The 16,548-nt window shown below is 44.8% G+C and overlaps 1 protein-coding gene across 1 annotated transcript in view; it reads left to right on the forward strand.

Moving 5' to 3' along the window:
- Window positions 1–16,548, forward strand: part of LOC106593532 (guanine nucleotide-binding protein subunit alpha-12) — a 33,422-nt gene that overhangs the window by 12,249 nt on the left and 4,625 nt on the right. The window contains exon 3 of the mRNA XM_014184875.3: window positions 16,039–16,089. Coding sequence (XP_014040350.2) covers window positions 16,039–16,089 — 51 coding nt within the window. The remainder of the gene's footprint in view (window positions 1–16,038; window positions 16,090–16,548) is intronic.

Raw genomic sequence — 16,548 nt, forward strand, 5'->3', positions numbered from 1 at the left:
TCCTGCTGTCCTGCTGTGTACTGTCCTGCTGTCCTGCTGTATACTGTCCTGCTGTGTACTGTCCTGCTGTCCTGCTGTATACTGTCCTGCTGTGTACTGTCTTGCTGTCCTGCTGTGTACTGTCCTGCTGTCCTGCTGTCCTGCAGTGTACTGTCCTGCTGTCCAGCTGTCCTGCTGTGTACTGTCCTGCTGTCCAGCTGTCCTGCTGTGTACTGTCCTGCTGTCCTGCTGTGTACTGTCCAGCTGTCCTGCTGTGTACTGTCCTGCTGTCCTGCTGTGTACTGTCCTGCATTCCTGATGTCCTACTGTGTACTGTCCTGCTGTCCTGCTGTGTACTGTCCTGCTGTCCTGCTGTGTACTGTCCTGCTGTCCTGCTGTGTACTGTCCGGCTGTCCTGCTGTGTACTGTCCTGCTGTCCTGCTGTCCTGCTGTGTACTGTCCTGCTGTGTACTGTCCTGCTGTCCTGCTGTCCTGCTGTGTACTGTCCAGCTGTCCTGCTGTGTACTGTCCTGCTGTCCTGATGTCCTGCTGTGTACTGTCCTGCTGTCCTGCTGTCCTGCTGTGTACTGTCCTGCTGTGTACTGTCCAACTGTCCTGCTGTCCTGCTGTGTACTGTCCTGCTGTGTACTGTCCTGCTGTCCTGCTGTGTACTGTCCTGCTGTCCTGCTGTGTACTGTCCTGCTGTCCTGATGTCCTGCTGTCCTGCTGTGTACAGTCCTGCTGTCCTGCTGTCCTGCTGAGTACTGTCCTACGTCCTGCTGTCCTGCTGTCCTGCTGTGTACAGTCCTGCTGTCCTGCTGTCCTGCTGTGTACTGTCCTACTGTCCTGCTGTGTACTGTCCTACTGTCCTGCTGTGTACTGTCCTGCTGTCCTGCTGTGTACTGTCCTACTGTCCTGCTGTGTACTGTCCTGCGGTCCTGCTGTATACTGTCCTGCTGTTTACTGTCCTGCTGTATACTGTCCTGCTGTCCTGCTGTGTACTGTCCTGCTGTCCTGATGTCCTGCTGTCCTGCTGTGTACAGTCCTGCTGTCCTGCTGTGTACTGTCCTGCTGTCCTGCTGTGTACTGTCCTACTGTCCTGCTGTGTACTGTCCTGCTGTCCTGCTGTGTACTGTCCTGCTGTATACTGTCCTGCTGTATACTGTCCTGCTGTGTACTGTCCTGCTGTCCTGCTGTGTACTGTCCTGCTGTGTACTGTCCTGCTGTCCTGCTGTCCTGCTGTGTACTGTCCTGCTGTGTACTGTCCTGCTGTCCTGCTGTTTACTGTCCTGCTGTGTACTGTCCTGCTGTGTACTGTCCTGCTGTCCTGCTGTTTACTGTCCTGCTGTGTACTGTCCTGCTGTCCTGCTGTGTACTGTCCTGCTGTCCTGCTGTGTACTGTCCTGCTGTCCTGATGTCCTGCTGTCCTGCTGTCCTGCTGTGTACTGTCCTGCTGTCCTGCTGTGTACTGTCCTACTGTCCTGCTGTGTACTGTCCTGCTGTCCTGCTGTGTACTGTCCTGCTGTATACTGTCCTCCTGTGTACTGTCCTGCTGTTTACTGTCCTGCTGTGTACTGTCCTGCTGTGTACTGCCCTGCTGTGTACTGTCCTGCTGTGTACTGTCCTGCTGGATACTGTCCTCCTGTGTACTGTCCTCCTGTGTACTGTTCTCCTGTGTACTGTCCTGCTGGATACTGTCCTCCTGTGTACTGTCCTGCTAGATACTGTCCTCCTGTGTACCGTCCTGCTGTGTACTGTCCTCCTGTGTACTCTCCTGCTGGATACTGTCCTCCTGTGTACTGTCCTGCTGCATACTGTCCTGCTGGATACTGTCCTCCTGTGTACTGTCCTGCTGTGTACTGTCCTCCTGTGTACTGTCCTGCTGTGTACTGTCCTGCTCTATACTGTCCTGCTGTGTACTGTCCTGCTGTGTACTGTCCTGCTGTGTACTGTCCTGATGCATACTGTCCTGCTGGATACTGTCCTCCTGTGTACTGTCCTGCTGCATACTGTCCTGATGCATACTGTTCTGCTGGATACTGTCCTCCTGTGTACTGTCCTGCTGGATACTGTCCTCCTGTGTACTGTCCTGCTGGATACTGTCCTCCTGTGTACTGTCCTGCTGGATACTGTCCTCCTGTGTACTGTCCTGCTGTGTGCTGTGAGGCTCCGTTCTTTACTGCAGTCAAGTACAAATAGGATAAACCATAGTCTATCACATCACGATGGCGTCACCATCGCCGACGGCTGGTTTATCATGGTGTATTGTAATATGGTCCAACCCTAGTGTGTATCCCAACTAGCCTCTTAAACCCCAGTCAAAGACAGCTCTTGAGATGTGGGTTAGTAGTACACCAGAGCAGGTGAAGGGAGAGGATGTGGGTTAGTAGTACACCAGAGCAGGTGAAGGGAGAGGAGGTGGGTTAGTAGTACACCAGAGCAGGTGAAGGGAGAGATGTGGGTTAGTAGTACACCAGAGCAGGTGAAGGGAGAGGATGTGGGTTAGTAGTACACTAGAGCAGGTGAAGGGAGAGATGTGGGTTAGTAGTACACCAGAGCAGGTGAAGGGAGAGATGTGGGTTAGTAGTACACCAGAGCAGGTGAAGGGAGAGATGTGGGTTAGTAGTACACCAGAGCAGGTGAAGGGAGAGATGTGGGTTAGTAGTACACCAGAGCAGGTGAAGGGAGAGGATGTGGGTTAGTAGTACACCAGAGCAGGTGAAGGGAGAGATGTGGGTTAGTAGTACACCAGAGCAGGTGAAGGGAGAGATGTGGGTTAGTAGTACACCAGAGCAGGTGAAGGGAGAGATGTGGGTTAGTAGTACACCAGAGCAGGTGAAGGGAGAGGATGTGGGTTAGTAGTACACTAGAGCAGGTGAAGGGAGAGATGTGGGTTAGTAGTACACCAGAGCAGGTGAAGGGAGAGATGTGGGTTAGTAGTACACCAGAGCAGGTGAAGGGAGAGATGTGGGTTAGTAGTACACCAGAGCAGGTGAAGGGAGAGATGTGGGTTAGTAGTACACCAGAGCAGGTGAAGGGAGAGGATGTGGGTTAGTAGTACACCAGAGCAGGTGAAGGGAGAGATGTGGGTTAGTAGTACACCAGAGCAGGTGAAGGGAGAGATGTGGGTTAGTAGTACACCAGAGCAGGTGAAGGGAGAGGATGTGGGTTAGTAGTACACCAGAGCAGGTGAAGGGAGAGATGTGGGTTAGTAGTACACCAGAGCAGGTGAAGGGAGAGATGTGGGTTAGTAGTACACCAGAGCAGGTGAAGGGAGAGGATGTGGGTTAGTAGTACACCAGAGCAGGTGAAGGGAGAAGATGTGGGTTAGTAGTACACCAGAGCAGGTGAAGGGAGAGATGTGGGTTAGTAGTACACCAGAGCAGGTGAAGGGAGAGGATGTGGGTTAGTAGTACACCAGAGCAGGTGAAGGGAGAGATGTGGGTTAGTAGTACACCAGAGCAGGTGAAGGGAGAAGATGTGGGTTAGTAGTACACCAGAGCAGGTGAAGGGAGAGATGTGGGTTAGTAGTACACCAGAGCAGGTGAAGGGAGAGGATGTGGGTTAGTAGTACACCAGAGCAGGTGAAGGGAGAGATGTGGGTTAGTAGTACACCAGAGCAGGTGAAGGGAGAGATGTGGGTTAGTAGTACACCAGAGCAGGTGAAGGGAGAGATGTGGGTTAGTAGTACACCAGAGCAGGTGAAGGGAGAGATGTGGGTTAGTAGTACACCAGAGCAGGTGAAGGGAGAGATGTGGGTTAGTAGTACACCAGAGCAGGTGAAGGGAGAGGATGTGGGTTAGTAGTACACCAGAGCAGGTGAAGGGAGAGATGTGGGTTAGTAGTACACCAGAGCAGGTGAAGGGAGAGATGTGGGTTAGTAGTACACCAGAGCAGGTGAAGGCAGAGGATGTGTTTTTAGAGGGATTCAGGCCATATCCCGACTAGCCTCTTAAACCCCAGCCTAGGGCAACAGCAGGGACTAGGGTCTGGAATCAAGACAGACTCTCTTGGTACCTCCATAAAGCAAACCAACAACAACAAAAATCACTGGACAACTAAAAGAAAAATCTGAAAATATGTCTCTCCCGACAAATCACAAAGCAGACATAACAGAACGTTGCGATTCGAAACCATCGTTTTCAGGCAAAACCTTTGCAGTGGTTTTAATGAAGGTAGTTGATGCAAGCTAGCCACTTACGGAATGTCCTCATTAAAAATAACCTCCCTGATCTACATATTACTAGATACTATTTTGTTTTGTTGTTATTCAACCTGGTTGTCTAGAGAGAGCTTGTTTTGTTGTTATTCAACCTGGATGTCTAGAGAGAGTTTGTTTTGTTGTTATTCAACTTGGTTGTCTAGAGAGAGTTTGTTTTGTTGTTATTCAACCTGGATGTCTAGAGAGAGTTTGTTTTGTTGCTATTCAACCTGGATGTCTAGAGAGAGTTTGTTTTGTTGTTATTCAACCTGGATGTCTAGAGAGAGCTTGTTTTGTTGTTATTCAACCTGGATGTCTAGAGAGAGTTTGTTTTGTTGTTATTCAACCTGGATGTCTAGAGAGAGTTTGTTTTGTTGCTATTCAACCTGGATGTCTAGAGAGAGCTTGTTTTGTTGCTATTCAACTTGGTTGTCTAGAGAGAGTTTGTTTTGTTGTTATTCAACCTGGATGTCTAGAGAGAGTTTGTTTTGTTGTTATTCAACCTGGATGTCTAGAGAGAGTTTGTTTTGTTCTTATTCAACCTGGATGTCTAGAGAGAGTTTGTTTTGTTGCTATTCAACCTGGATGTCTAGACAGAGTTTGTTTTGTTGTTATTCAACCTGGATGTCTAGAGAGAGCTGGTTTTGTTGTTATTCAACCTGGATGTCTAGAGAGAGCTTGTTTTGTTGTTATTCAACCTGGATGTCTAGAGAGAGTTTGTTTTGTTCTTATTCAACCTGGATGTCTAGAGAGAGTTTGTTTTGTTGTTATTCAACCTGGATGTCTAGAGAGAGTTTGTTTTGTTCTTATTCAACCTGGTTGTCTAGAGAGAGTTTGTTTTGTTGTTATTCAACCTGGATGTCTAGAGAGAGTTTGTTTTGTTGTTATTCAACCTGGATGTCTAGAGAGAGTTTGTTTTGTTGTTATTCAACCTGGATGTCTAGAGAGAGTTTGTTTTGTTGTTATTCAACCTGGATGTCTAGAGAGAGTTTGTTTTGTTGTTATTCAACTTGGTTGTCTAGAGAGAGTTTGTTTTGTTGTTATTCAACCTGGATGTCTAGAGAGAGTTTGTTTTGTTGCTATTCAACCTGGATGTCTAGAGAGAGTTTGTTTTGTTGTTATTCAACCTGGATGTCTAGAGAGAGCTTGTTTTGTTGTTATTCAACCTGGATGTCTAGAGAGAGTTTGTTTTGTTGTTATTCAACCTGGATGTCTAGAGAGAGTTTGTTTTGTTGCTATTCAACCTGGATGTCTAGAGAGAGCTTGTTTTGTTGTTATTCAACCTGGATGTCTAGAGAGAGTTTGTTTTGTTGCTATTCAACCTGGATGTCTAGAGAGAGTTTGTTTTGTTGTTATTCAACTTGGTTGTCTAGAGAGAGTTTGTTTTGTTGTTATTCAACCTGGATGTCTAGAGAGAGTTTGTTTTGTTGCTATTCAACCTGGATGTCTAGAGAGAGTTTGTTTTGTTGTTATTCAACCTGGATGTCTAGAGAGAGCTTGTTTTGTTGTTATTCAACCTGGATGTCTAGAGAGAGCTTGTTTTGTTGTTATTCAACCTGGATGTCTAGAGAGAGTTTGTTTTGTTGTTATTCAACCTGGATGTCTAGAGAGAGTTTGTTTTGTTGTTATTCAACCTGGATGTCTAGAGAGAGTTTGTTTTGTTGCTATTCAACCTGGATGTCTAGAGAGAGTTTGTTTTGTTGTTATTCAACCTGGATGTCTAGAGAGAGTTTGTTTTGTTGTTATTCAACCTGGATGTCTAGAGAGAGTTTGTTTTGTTGTTATTCAACCTGGATGTCTAGAGAGAGTTTGTTTTGTTGTTATTCAACCTGGATGTCTAGAGAGAGCTTGTTTTGTTCTTATTCAACCTGGATGTCTAGAGAGAGCTGGTTTTGTTGTTATTCAACCTGGATGTCTAGAGAGAGCTGGTTTTGTTGTTATTCAACCTGGATGTCTAGAGAGAGCTTGTTTTGTTGTTATTCAACCTGGATGTCTAGAGAGAGCTGGTTTTGTTGCTGTTACATTTCATTACATACTGGAACACTACAGCTCTCTCTCCTCTGACATAGACAAATCCCACACACATAGAATAATAATCATAATCATAATAATAATAATAACAATAATAATCATAATAATAATAATAATAATAATAGTAATAATAACAATAACAATAATAATAGTCATAATAATAATCATAATAATCATAACAATCATAATCATAATCATAACACTAATAATAACAATAATAATAATCATAATAATAATAGTAATAATAATAATAATAACAATAGTAATAATACTAATACTGCAGTGTCAGATGTTTACCATGTTAGGAACACCTAGAACACATGCGTGCCCAAACGGAAGTTCCAGACGCCATATCATGCGAGCCACTCTCAGGAGGTGAAAGGTCACTCTCTCCCTCTGAGAGAGGGAGAGATAAGAGAGAGGGAGAGAGAAAGACTTTAGAGAATGACCTTGGTTAGCAAACGAGGCTAATCTTGTCATTAGTCACAGTGGATAATGCTAGCATGCTAACGTGATACACAGAAGACAACTTGGTTCCTGTTCAGATAAACAGAACAAGACAGAGTGAATCCTCAGTCTGTAGCTGCCTTTCAGGCTTCTCTCTTTCTCTGTGTGTATTTTTCTCTTCTTCCATCTTCTTCTCTCTTACTATCTTTGTTTAAGTCTTAATTTTTCTCCCTGTCATTCTCTCTCTCCCGCTCTCCTTTTCGCTGTCTGTCTCTCTACCCCTCTCTCTCTCTTTCTCTCTTACTATCTTTGTTTATGAAAGTCTTTATTTTTCTCCCTCTCATTCTCTCCCTCCCTCTCTCCTTTTCTCTGTCTGTCTCTCTACCCCTCTATCTTTCTCTCTGAGAGGTTTTTCCGGGCACCACAGCCCTGCTTTCCCAGGAAACTCTGGATCCCAGCCAGAGAAAAAGAGAGCGAGAGAGAGAAATGGGGTTGGGGGAGGGGAGGGGAGAGGGATCGAGAGAAACAGGATGACTGGGAGAAATGGAGAGAAGGGAGGAGTAGAGAGATAGCGAGAGAAAACAGAAACGACTGACAGCCCCCCGCAACACACACACACACAAACACACACACACACACACACAAACACACACACACAAACACACACACACACAAACACACACACACACACACACACACACACACAAACACACACACACAAACACACACACACACAAACAAGTTGGAGAACGTCACATGTGTAAGAGATAGAATCATGTTAGGCCGGGATCCAATCCGATCGTGCGGTCGGCTATGGGCCATTTAAAGGTAATTAACGATGTAGCTGACATATGCAGCGTTTACTGTTAATGCCAACGAGGGGAACATTCCCTTTAAAAGGTGCCCATAGGGAATGATGGGACTAAATCAGGCACTTACTCTATCTTAAAGATACATGTTGGTCAAGTTGTCGTGTGTGTGTGTTTTGTTGTGTGTGTGTGTGTGTGTGTGTGTGTGTGTGTGTGTGTGTGTGTGTGTGTGTGTGTGGTGTGTGTGTGTGTGTGTTTTTGTTGTTGTGTGAAGCATCATACGTAAAGAGAGGTTGAGGGAATAGGGAATGTTTTTCAAATGAGGGATTCTGGTAACAGAACTTTTCAGTCAGAAACAAGTAAGACAGGATGTGCCACTTCAGCACAGACAGCAGAGATAAACACTTACTGCGGTGTGGGGCCTGTTCACTGCAGTAGGGAGGAGAGAGAGACAGCAGAGATAAACACTTACTGCGGTGTGGGGCCTGTTCACTGCAGTAGGAAGGAGAGAGACAGCAGAGATAAACACTTACTGCGGTGTGGGGCCTGTTCACTGCAGTAGGGGGGAGAGAGAGACAGCAGAGATAAACACTTACTGCGGTGTGGGGCCTGTTCACTGCAGTAGGGAGGAGAGAGACAGCAGAGATAAACACTTACTGCGGTGTGGGGCCTGTTCACTGCAGTAGGGGGGAGAGAGAGACAGCAGAGATAAACACTTACTGCGGTGTGGGGCCTGTTCACTGCAGTAGGGAGAAGAGAGAGACAGCAGAGATAAACACTTACTGCGGTGTGGGGCCTGTTCACTGCAGTAGGGAGGAGAGAGAGAGCAGAGATAAACACTTACTGCGGTGTGGGGCCTGTTCACTGCAGTAGGGAGGAGAGAGAGACAGCAGAGATAAACACTTACTGCGGTGTGGGGCCTGTTCACTGCAGTAGGGAGGAGAGAGACAGCAGAGATAAACACGTACTGCGGTGTGGGGCCTGTTCACTGCAGTAGGGAGGAGAGTAGTAGCACCAGTCACACAGACACTCACTGTCATTTATTTATTTTAAACCGCGTGACCATAAAACCTCTTTGTTGAGTCATTTGTGTGTCGTAATTATTTAATCAAACAGTGTGCTTAAAGCATCAGACAAGCTCTGTGCATATGTAGTTGCTTTTATTCAAACACATAGGGTGTGTCTAACTATATATGTAAAAATAAGTTAAAACATTTAGACCAATCGATTGGTCGAAAGAACAAGAAGTCTCTCGGGTTGACCAAGATTTTTTGTTGTTGTCGGGGACAGCCCTAGTGTGTGTGATAGTTATGAGCTCCTTCAAGTCGAATCCAAAAGCGCTCAAAAAGAACACCGGGTTCCCGTAGCAACCAGGAGAGAGAGAGAGAGAGAGAGAGAATGAGAGAGAGACAGAATGAAAGAGAGAGAGACAGAGAGAGAGCGACAGAGACAGAGAGAGACAGAGAGAGAGAGAGACAGAGAGAGAGAGAGAGAGAGAGAGAGAGCGAGAGAGGGGCCACAAACACACAGTCTATTCAGACCTCATCTAGTAGTAAAGCCTCTAATCTGACCAATACAAACTGTGAATGGAGTTCCATTCCTGCTGCCTTACTCACTCACACCACAACTACACCAGTTCTATCCATTGATTGGTTTAACCCACCAAAAACCTGTTTTGATTGGTCAGCTGTAATGCATCTGCTGTGACAGGCTTTAGTCATTGGTTTTTCCTTACGTCCCCACAATGTTACATCTTTTATTAACTTGGTTCATAAATTATATACAAAAAAACATGCCATCTCTCTATCTCTCATCCCCTCTCTCTCTCCCTCTCTCTCCCCCATCCCTCCCTCCCTCTCCCTCTCCCTCCCTCCCCCTCTCTTCCTGTCTTCCTGAAATAGAGAGGAAACCTCAGTCCATCTGCTTACTCAGTCCTTAAAACACTCTGTCAGCATTTTCACTGTCGACTAATAAAGTTATTTTAGTTTTGAAATGGGAACTTCAGAGAAAAAAATACTCTCTTTTGTCTCATTCCCTCTCTCTCTCTCTATCTCACTCTCTGTCTCTCTCTCTCTCTGTCTCTCTCTCTCTCTCTCTCTCTCTGTGTGTGTGTCTCTCTCTCTCTCTCTCTCTCTCTCTCTCTCTCTCTCTCTCTCTCTCTCTGCGTCAGTAGTGATGCATAATGCTATTTGTCACACCACTCTAGCTCCAGTCAGCAGTGTGTGTGTGGTATGGGTGTAAGTAGCCTCGTCGTGAACCAGGCTTCCCTAAAATGGGAAGTCTGGGGAAGTTCCATGGCAGAAATCAGCTAAGGAGGAGGGGGGAACCCGGTGCCTTGCTTGGGAGGAGCTCCAAAGGTGCTCATCAGATTTATGCCAAAAAAATATCAACTAAACAACCACTGGTGACAAAACATTTTATAACGTTTACAGGACGCTGGTTTTCACAGCATTTCTCTGTTTTGTCCAGATGAGCTAAAGCTGTCAAGCTGCAGTAAGAAGGAAGAAATGGTTTACAACACTGGACATATCAATATTTAATATTTTGACGTTTCTGAATTGATAGTTGGCTGTAAAGCCTAGCACGAGGAAGAAATGGTTTACAACACTGGCCATATCAATATTTAATATATTTAATATTTTGACGTTTCTGAAGTGATATTTGGCTGTAAAGGCTAGCATGCGGGACAAGTCGCTAGCCACAATGAGAGTTTTTGGGGAGAAAAGTCAGCTAACCTCGTAAGCTACCTAGGTATAGCTAACTAGCTAGCTACTAGCTAGTTCAATTTCTCTCAGGATTATAAATCCAACCAAAAGATAATAAAAACAGCATATTATTGACCTAAAAGGATAGCTGTGTTAGCCCAGTCTAGCTTATCCAGGGTCAGTGATACATAGAGCAACCATGTACTGTCTATCTATGGGAACTACTGCAATCATTTTGTTAGCAACATTGCTAAAATGAACTAAATAACATAAAATGCTACCTGTAATGCTTATCTCCTGTAGTCTAACTGTCATCTCCTTACTGTCATATTGTACCTAAATTACAAGGGTTGGATTTGAACTAAACAATTTGAAACAATATGTCAGCACTTAAATATGGCACTATGCAGAAATCGCTCCGCCATTTCCTGGTTGTTAAAACTCTTAATAGTTTCCCTAATTTCAGTTTTTATGTGACAAAAACAAGCAACTATAATTTAGACCAGGGAGCATAGAAATAGAGCACATAGAACATATCTACCGCAACTTAGACTTGCTTTTGCTTGAGAACGACAGATCTATAACTTACATTTCTATCTGAATTTGGTCTGATCGCCCCAAAAAAAGTGCAATATTGTCGCTTTAAAAGGCATGTAGAAAATCTGGTATATGGTTTGCCACATGTACCTGGTCTACTGGGGTGATTTTAAGCGGAGAACGTAGAGCTCAACATGTAAACGTTGTGTTAGTTCAGTTATTCTCTGATCCAGATGACAGATGCCCTAAAGACCAGTAGTGCCATCACACTGTAGGACTGTAGCTGCATTAGTGATGTTACATGAGAAGCTGCACGATGGATACACATAGCTGATATAGTGAGAGAGTGACAATCAAATACAACTCATTGGAGATCTTACAACTATACAAAAAGGTTATGTTCATTTCAGAATACAACACAGACCCATTACAGACAGAAGCCCTTCCTCTCTTTATTGAAACACAGACCCATTACAGACAGAACCTCTTCCTCTCTTTATTGAAACACAGACCCATTACAGACAGAAGCCCTTCCTCTCTTTATTGAAACACAGACCCATTACAGACAGAAGCCCTTCCTCTCTTTATTGAAACACAGACCCATTACAGACAGAACCTCTTCCTCTCTTTATTGAAACACAGACCCATTACAGACAGAACCTCTTCCTCTCTTTATTGAAACACAGACCCATTACAGACAGAAGCCCTTCCTCTCTTTATTGAAACACAGACCCATTACAGACAGAACCTCTTCCTCTCTTTATTGAAACACAGACCCATTACAGACAGAAGCCCTTCCTCTCTTTATTGAAACACAGACCCATTACAGACAGAACCTCTTCCTCTCTTTATTGAATCACAGACCCATTACAGACAGAACCTCTCCCTCTCTTTATTGAAACACAGACCCATTACAGACAGAAGCCCTTCCTCTCTTTATTGAAACACAGACCCATTACAGACAGAAGCCCTTCCTGTATTTATTGAAACACAGACCCATTACAGACAGAACCTCTTCCTCTCTTTATTGAAACACAGACCCATTACAGACAGAACCTCTTCCTCTCTTTATTGAAACACAGACCCATTACAGACAGAAGCCCTTCCTCTCTTTATTGAAACACAGACCCATTACAGACAGAACCTCTTCCTCTCTTTATTGAAACACAGACCCATTACAGACAGAAGCCCTTCCTGTCTTTATTGAAACACAGACCCATTACAGACAGAACCTCTTCCTGTCTTTATTGAAACACAGACCCATTACAGACAGAAGCCCTTCCTCTCTTTATTGAAACACAGACCCATTACAGACAGAACCTCTTCCTCTCTTTATTGAAACACAGACCCATTACAGACAGATGCCCTTCCTCTCTTTATTGAAACACAGACCCATTACAGACAGAAGCCCTTCCTCTCTTTATTGAAACACAGACCCATTACAGACAGAACCTCTTCCTCTCTTTATTGAAACACAGACCCATTACAGACAGAACCTCTTCCTCTCTTTATTGAAACACAGACCCATTACAGACAGAACCTCTTCCTCTCTTTATTGAAACACAGACCCATTACAGACAGAAGCCCTTCCTCTCTTTATTGAAACACAGACCCATTACAGACAGAACCTCTTCCTGTCTTTATTGAAACACAGACCCATCACAGACAGAAGCCCTTCCTCTCTTTATTTCAGGATTGTGATTAATAAACATCAACACCAGGTCATTAGTTTAACAGTTAAAACAAGTTTAAACACTTCACAAGAATCATCACTTTAAAATGTAGAAATAAGCTAACTGTTATGTAAAGATGAGACATCTTAGTCTAAACAACACTAGATCATTGACTAGCAACAAGTAGGTTATTATTACTAAAACAGCGTTTCAGGAAAACAACAAAAACTCCATTTCAGCGGTGACCGACCCTGTTCCACCGATCTACTGGCTGAGCAGGGTTCTGATCCAGCGGTGACCGACCCTGCTCCACCGATCTACTGGCTGAGCAGGGTTCTGATCCAGTGGTGGCCGACCCTGCTCCACCGATCTACTGGCTGAGCAGGGTTCTGATCCAGCGGTGGCCGACCCTGCTCCACCGATCTACTGGCTGAGCAGGGTTCTGATCCAGCGGTGGCCGACCCTGCTCCACCGATCTACTGGCTGAGCAGGGTTCTGATCCAGCGGTGGCCGACCCTGCTCCACCGATCTACTGGCTGAGCAGGGTTCTGATCCAGCGGTGGCCGACCCTGCTCCACCGATCTACTGGCTGAGCAGGGTTCTGATCCAGCGGTGGCCGACCCTGCTCCACCGATCTACTGGCTGAGCAGGGTTCTGATCCAGCGGTGACCGACCCTGCTCCACCGATCTACTGACTGAGCAGGGTTCTGATCCAGCCCAGGAAATAGCACTCTTGATGATCAACTCTTTAGAAGTGATGAGTTGATAATCGGGTGTGTTATTGCTGGGCTGGAACAGAACCCTGCACAGCCAGCAGTCCTCCAGCAGCTCCAAATGTAACAGGTTAATACATTGTGTGGGATGTTTAACTGTATAACAGCATTCTGTTAAACATCCGTAGGCCTACACATATAACCCAGGGCGTATAGGATATACCCTTAGTCTCTTAGGACGTTCACTGGGACCTCTGTCTTCCTCTGCCAACAGGCTCTCACAGCTTTCCATAGCTGAGGACAGATTACATCACAAAGAAATAGGCTTCATTATACTCCAATTAGACGGCACTGAATATTATGTTTCCATTATCTCTCTATCCTCGTAGTTTAACCCTCTAGGGACTGGAGAATCAGTTATCTACAAAATACATTTGGAGACTGATTTTTAATTTTACAATGATTACGTCAAGATAGCTAGGTAATAGGAAGTTAGCTAGCTGATGACATTTAATTCACTTAGCTAAACAGTGTGTAAAGTTAGCTAGCTGATGACATTTAATTCACTTAGCTAAACAGTGTGTAAAGTTAGCTAGCTGATGACATTTAATTCACTTAGCTAAACAGTGTGTAAAGTTAGCTAGCTGATGACATTTAATTCACTTAGCTAAACAGTGTGTAAAGTTAGCTAGCTCGCTAGTTAGCAGCTCAGTGGAGTTAGCCTACAAAGTGGCCTACTGTAGCTAGCTAGCTAGTTAATAATAATAATAAAAAAATTGTATTTACTTACTTGAATATGTTCTCCCACTGCCTCTGTTTTATGGGTCCTTAGAAACTAAATAATGGGCAATCTTCAAGATATTTTCAGTGGTAGCAAAGCGGCCGTGTGGACAGGATGACTGGACACAAAAGGAAAAGGGTTTGTCACCAGAGCGGTTTAGAACGTGTTGTGGCCTTTGACTTTACCAACGTAATTCACTTTCAATAAAATATAAATCGCAGACCTGTCAGCAGCACTTGAAAAACTAGCATAGGCAACAACACCAACTACCAGGATGGTAATCAGTGAGCACCCAGCAAGTCTACAGGCGTGGGGGGGTCTAGAAATTTAACATCTAATCAAAATCTGTCCGCTGTGTTTTTGCACCAAAACTAAATTCTCCAGACCTCCAAGGGAGGTGTGACAACGACGTGATTTTGGTGGTATGGCAAAGTGAGACTAGAGTGTGTGTGTCTGTGTCTGTGTGTGTGTGTGTGTGTGTGTGTGTGTGTGTGTGTGTGTGTGTGTGTGTGTGTGTGTGTGTGTGTGTGTGTGTGTGTGTGTGTGTGTGTGTGTGTCTGTCTGTCTGTCTGTCTGTCTGTCTGTGTATGTAGTCTGTGTTAATCTCCTCAATGCTGGGAATTCCCCTCTCCCCCCTCCTGGCCCCTCCCCCTTACGTTGGCGGACTTTGTTTCCTGTGGCGGTGACATCACAGGTCAGCCATTGGGTCATGGGGTCGCGTTTCCTGTTTGGCACGGCAACATAACGGTTCACGACCGTTCGTCCAATGGGGTCACTTTTAGAACACGACTCTGTGACAAATTATTATTCATTTATAAGACAAGTTGGAATCTCATTTGGAGAAGAAGACAAACTGACATTTACAATAAGACCAGACCAGAGCCCATCAACTGAATGAAAGACGGATTGAAAGAAGAATAGTGGAAAGAGGAATAGTTTTGGAAAGAGGAATAGTTTTGGAATAGTTTTGGAAAGAGGAATAGTTTTGGAAAGAGGAATAGTTTTGGAAAGAGGACTAGTTTTGGAACGAGGAATAGGTTTCAAAAGAGGAATAGTTTTGAAAAGAGGAATAGTTTTGGAAAGAGGAATAGTTTTGGAAAGAGGATTCGTTTTGGAACAAGGAATAGTTTTGGAACAAGGAATAGGTTTCAAAAGAGGAATAGTTTTGGAAAGAGGAATAGTTTTGGAACGAGGGCTAGTTTTATGTGTGTATGGAAGGGAGGGGAGGGGGGTTGCTGTCTCTGTCTGGTTAATCCCTCTCTCTGTTTTCACACACACAGCTGTTTCCTGGGGTGGTGGATGTGATTGAGGTTGCAATGTACCAGACTGAACTATCATAGTAAATAATGTTAAACATCCTGTTTGGCTCAGTCGGTGTGGTGCATGTAAGACCAAGGGTCGTGGGTTTGATACAGCCTGGGGACACCTATTCATAAAATGGACCAATGACTTTGGATAAAAGTGTCTGCTGAATGACGTAAATGCTTATCCAGGCATTGGGAGATTGCTTCATAGAGCTCCTGGAACGCATTAAAGAGCTGATCCTAGATCTGTTTTAGTAATGTTCCCTTCAGAGGCATTGGGAGATTGCTTCATAGAGCCCCTGGAACGCATTAATAAGCTGGTCCTGGATCTGTTTTAGTAATGTTCCCCTCTTAGAGGCAAAACACAGGGTCAACACACTTTTATCAGAAAATATTGCTCTCTTTCTTACTCCTTTCTCCCTTTTCCTCCCCCTCTGTCCCTCTCTCTCTCTCTTACTGTCCCTCTCTCTTTCTGTCCCCCCTCTCTCTCTCTTTCCCTCCCTCCCTCCCTCCATCCCTCTGTCCGTGTCAGGGTTGAGTTTAATGATCAGTTTTGTTTGTTTGAACATTGTAGAGCATTCTAGAAGCCTCTGTGTCAGCCCACTGGACACACTGGTTGAATTAACGTCGTTTCCACGTAATTTCAATGAAATTACATTGAACCAACGTGAAATAGACGTTTAATTGACGTCTTTGCCCAGTGGGAAGAGTGTTTGTTGTGTGTGTGGTTGAAATATATAGCAAATACTTTCAAAAACGTGTGCTTGAGCTTTGCTTTCAGCTTGTTGTGTCCAATGGAAACAATGGAATAAAAAGTTTCATTAAATCAAATAGACTGTTGTCTCTTCCTGTCTACAGAGTGAGTCGGTGAAATACTTCTTGGATAACCTGGACCGGATTGGCCAGCCGGTGAGTGGGCGGAGCTTCTTCACCTTTAACCTTTAATGTCAGAACCTCTGGCCACACCCCCCATCTGATAGTATTATTGACAATGTAATTACATTAACTTGACAATGTTGTTGTCTACTGTACATAAATGACAACCAAAAACAATCAAAGAGCATGATAATATTACTCTTCTCCTCCTCTCTGCTCCTCCCCTCTCTCTTCCATCCCTCTCTCCTCCTCTCTGCTCCTCTCTACTCCTCCCCTCTCTCTTCCATCCTTCCATCCCTCTCTCCTCCTCTCTGCTCTTCTCTACTCCTCCCCTCTCTCCTCCATCCTTCCATCCCTCTCTCCTCCTCTCTGCTCCTCTCTACTCCTCCCCTCTCTCTTCCATCCTTCCATCCCTCTCTCCTCCTCTCTGCTCCTCTCTACTCCTCCCCTCTCCTCCATCCTTCCATCCCTCTCTCCTCCTCTCTGCTCCTC

The sequence above is a fragment of the Salmo salar genome, chromosome 02 (assembly GCF_965601325.2).
Source record: "Salmo salar chromosome 02, fSalSal1, whole genome shotgun sequence".
Classification (NCBI taxonomy): Eukaryota; Metazoa; Chordata; class Actinopteri; order Salmoniformes; family Salmonidae; genus Salmo; species Salmo salar.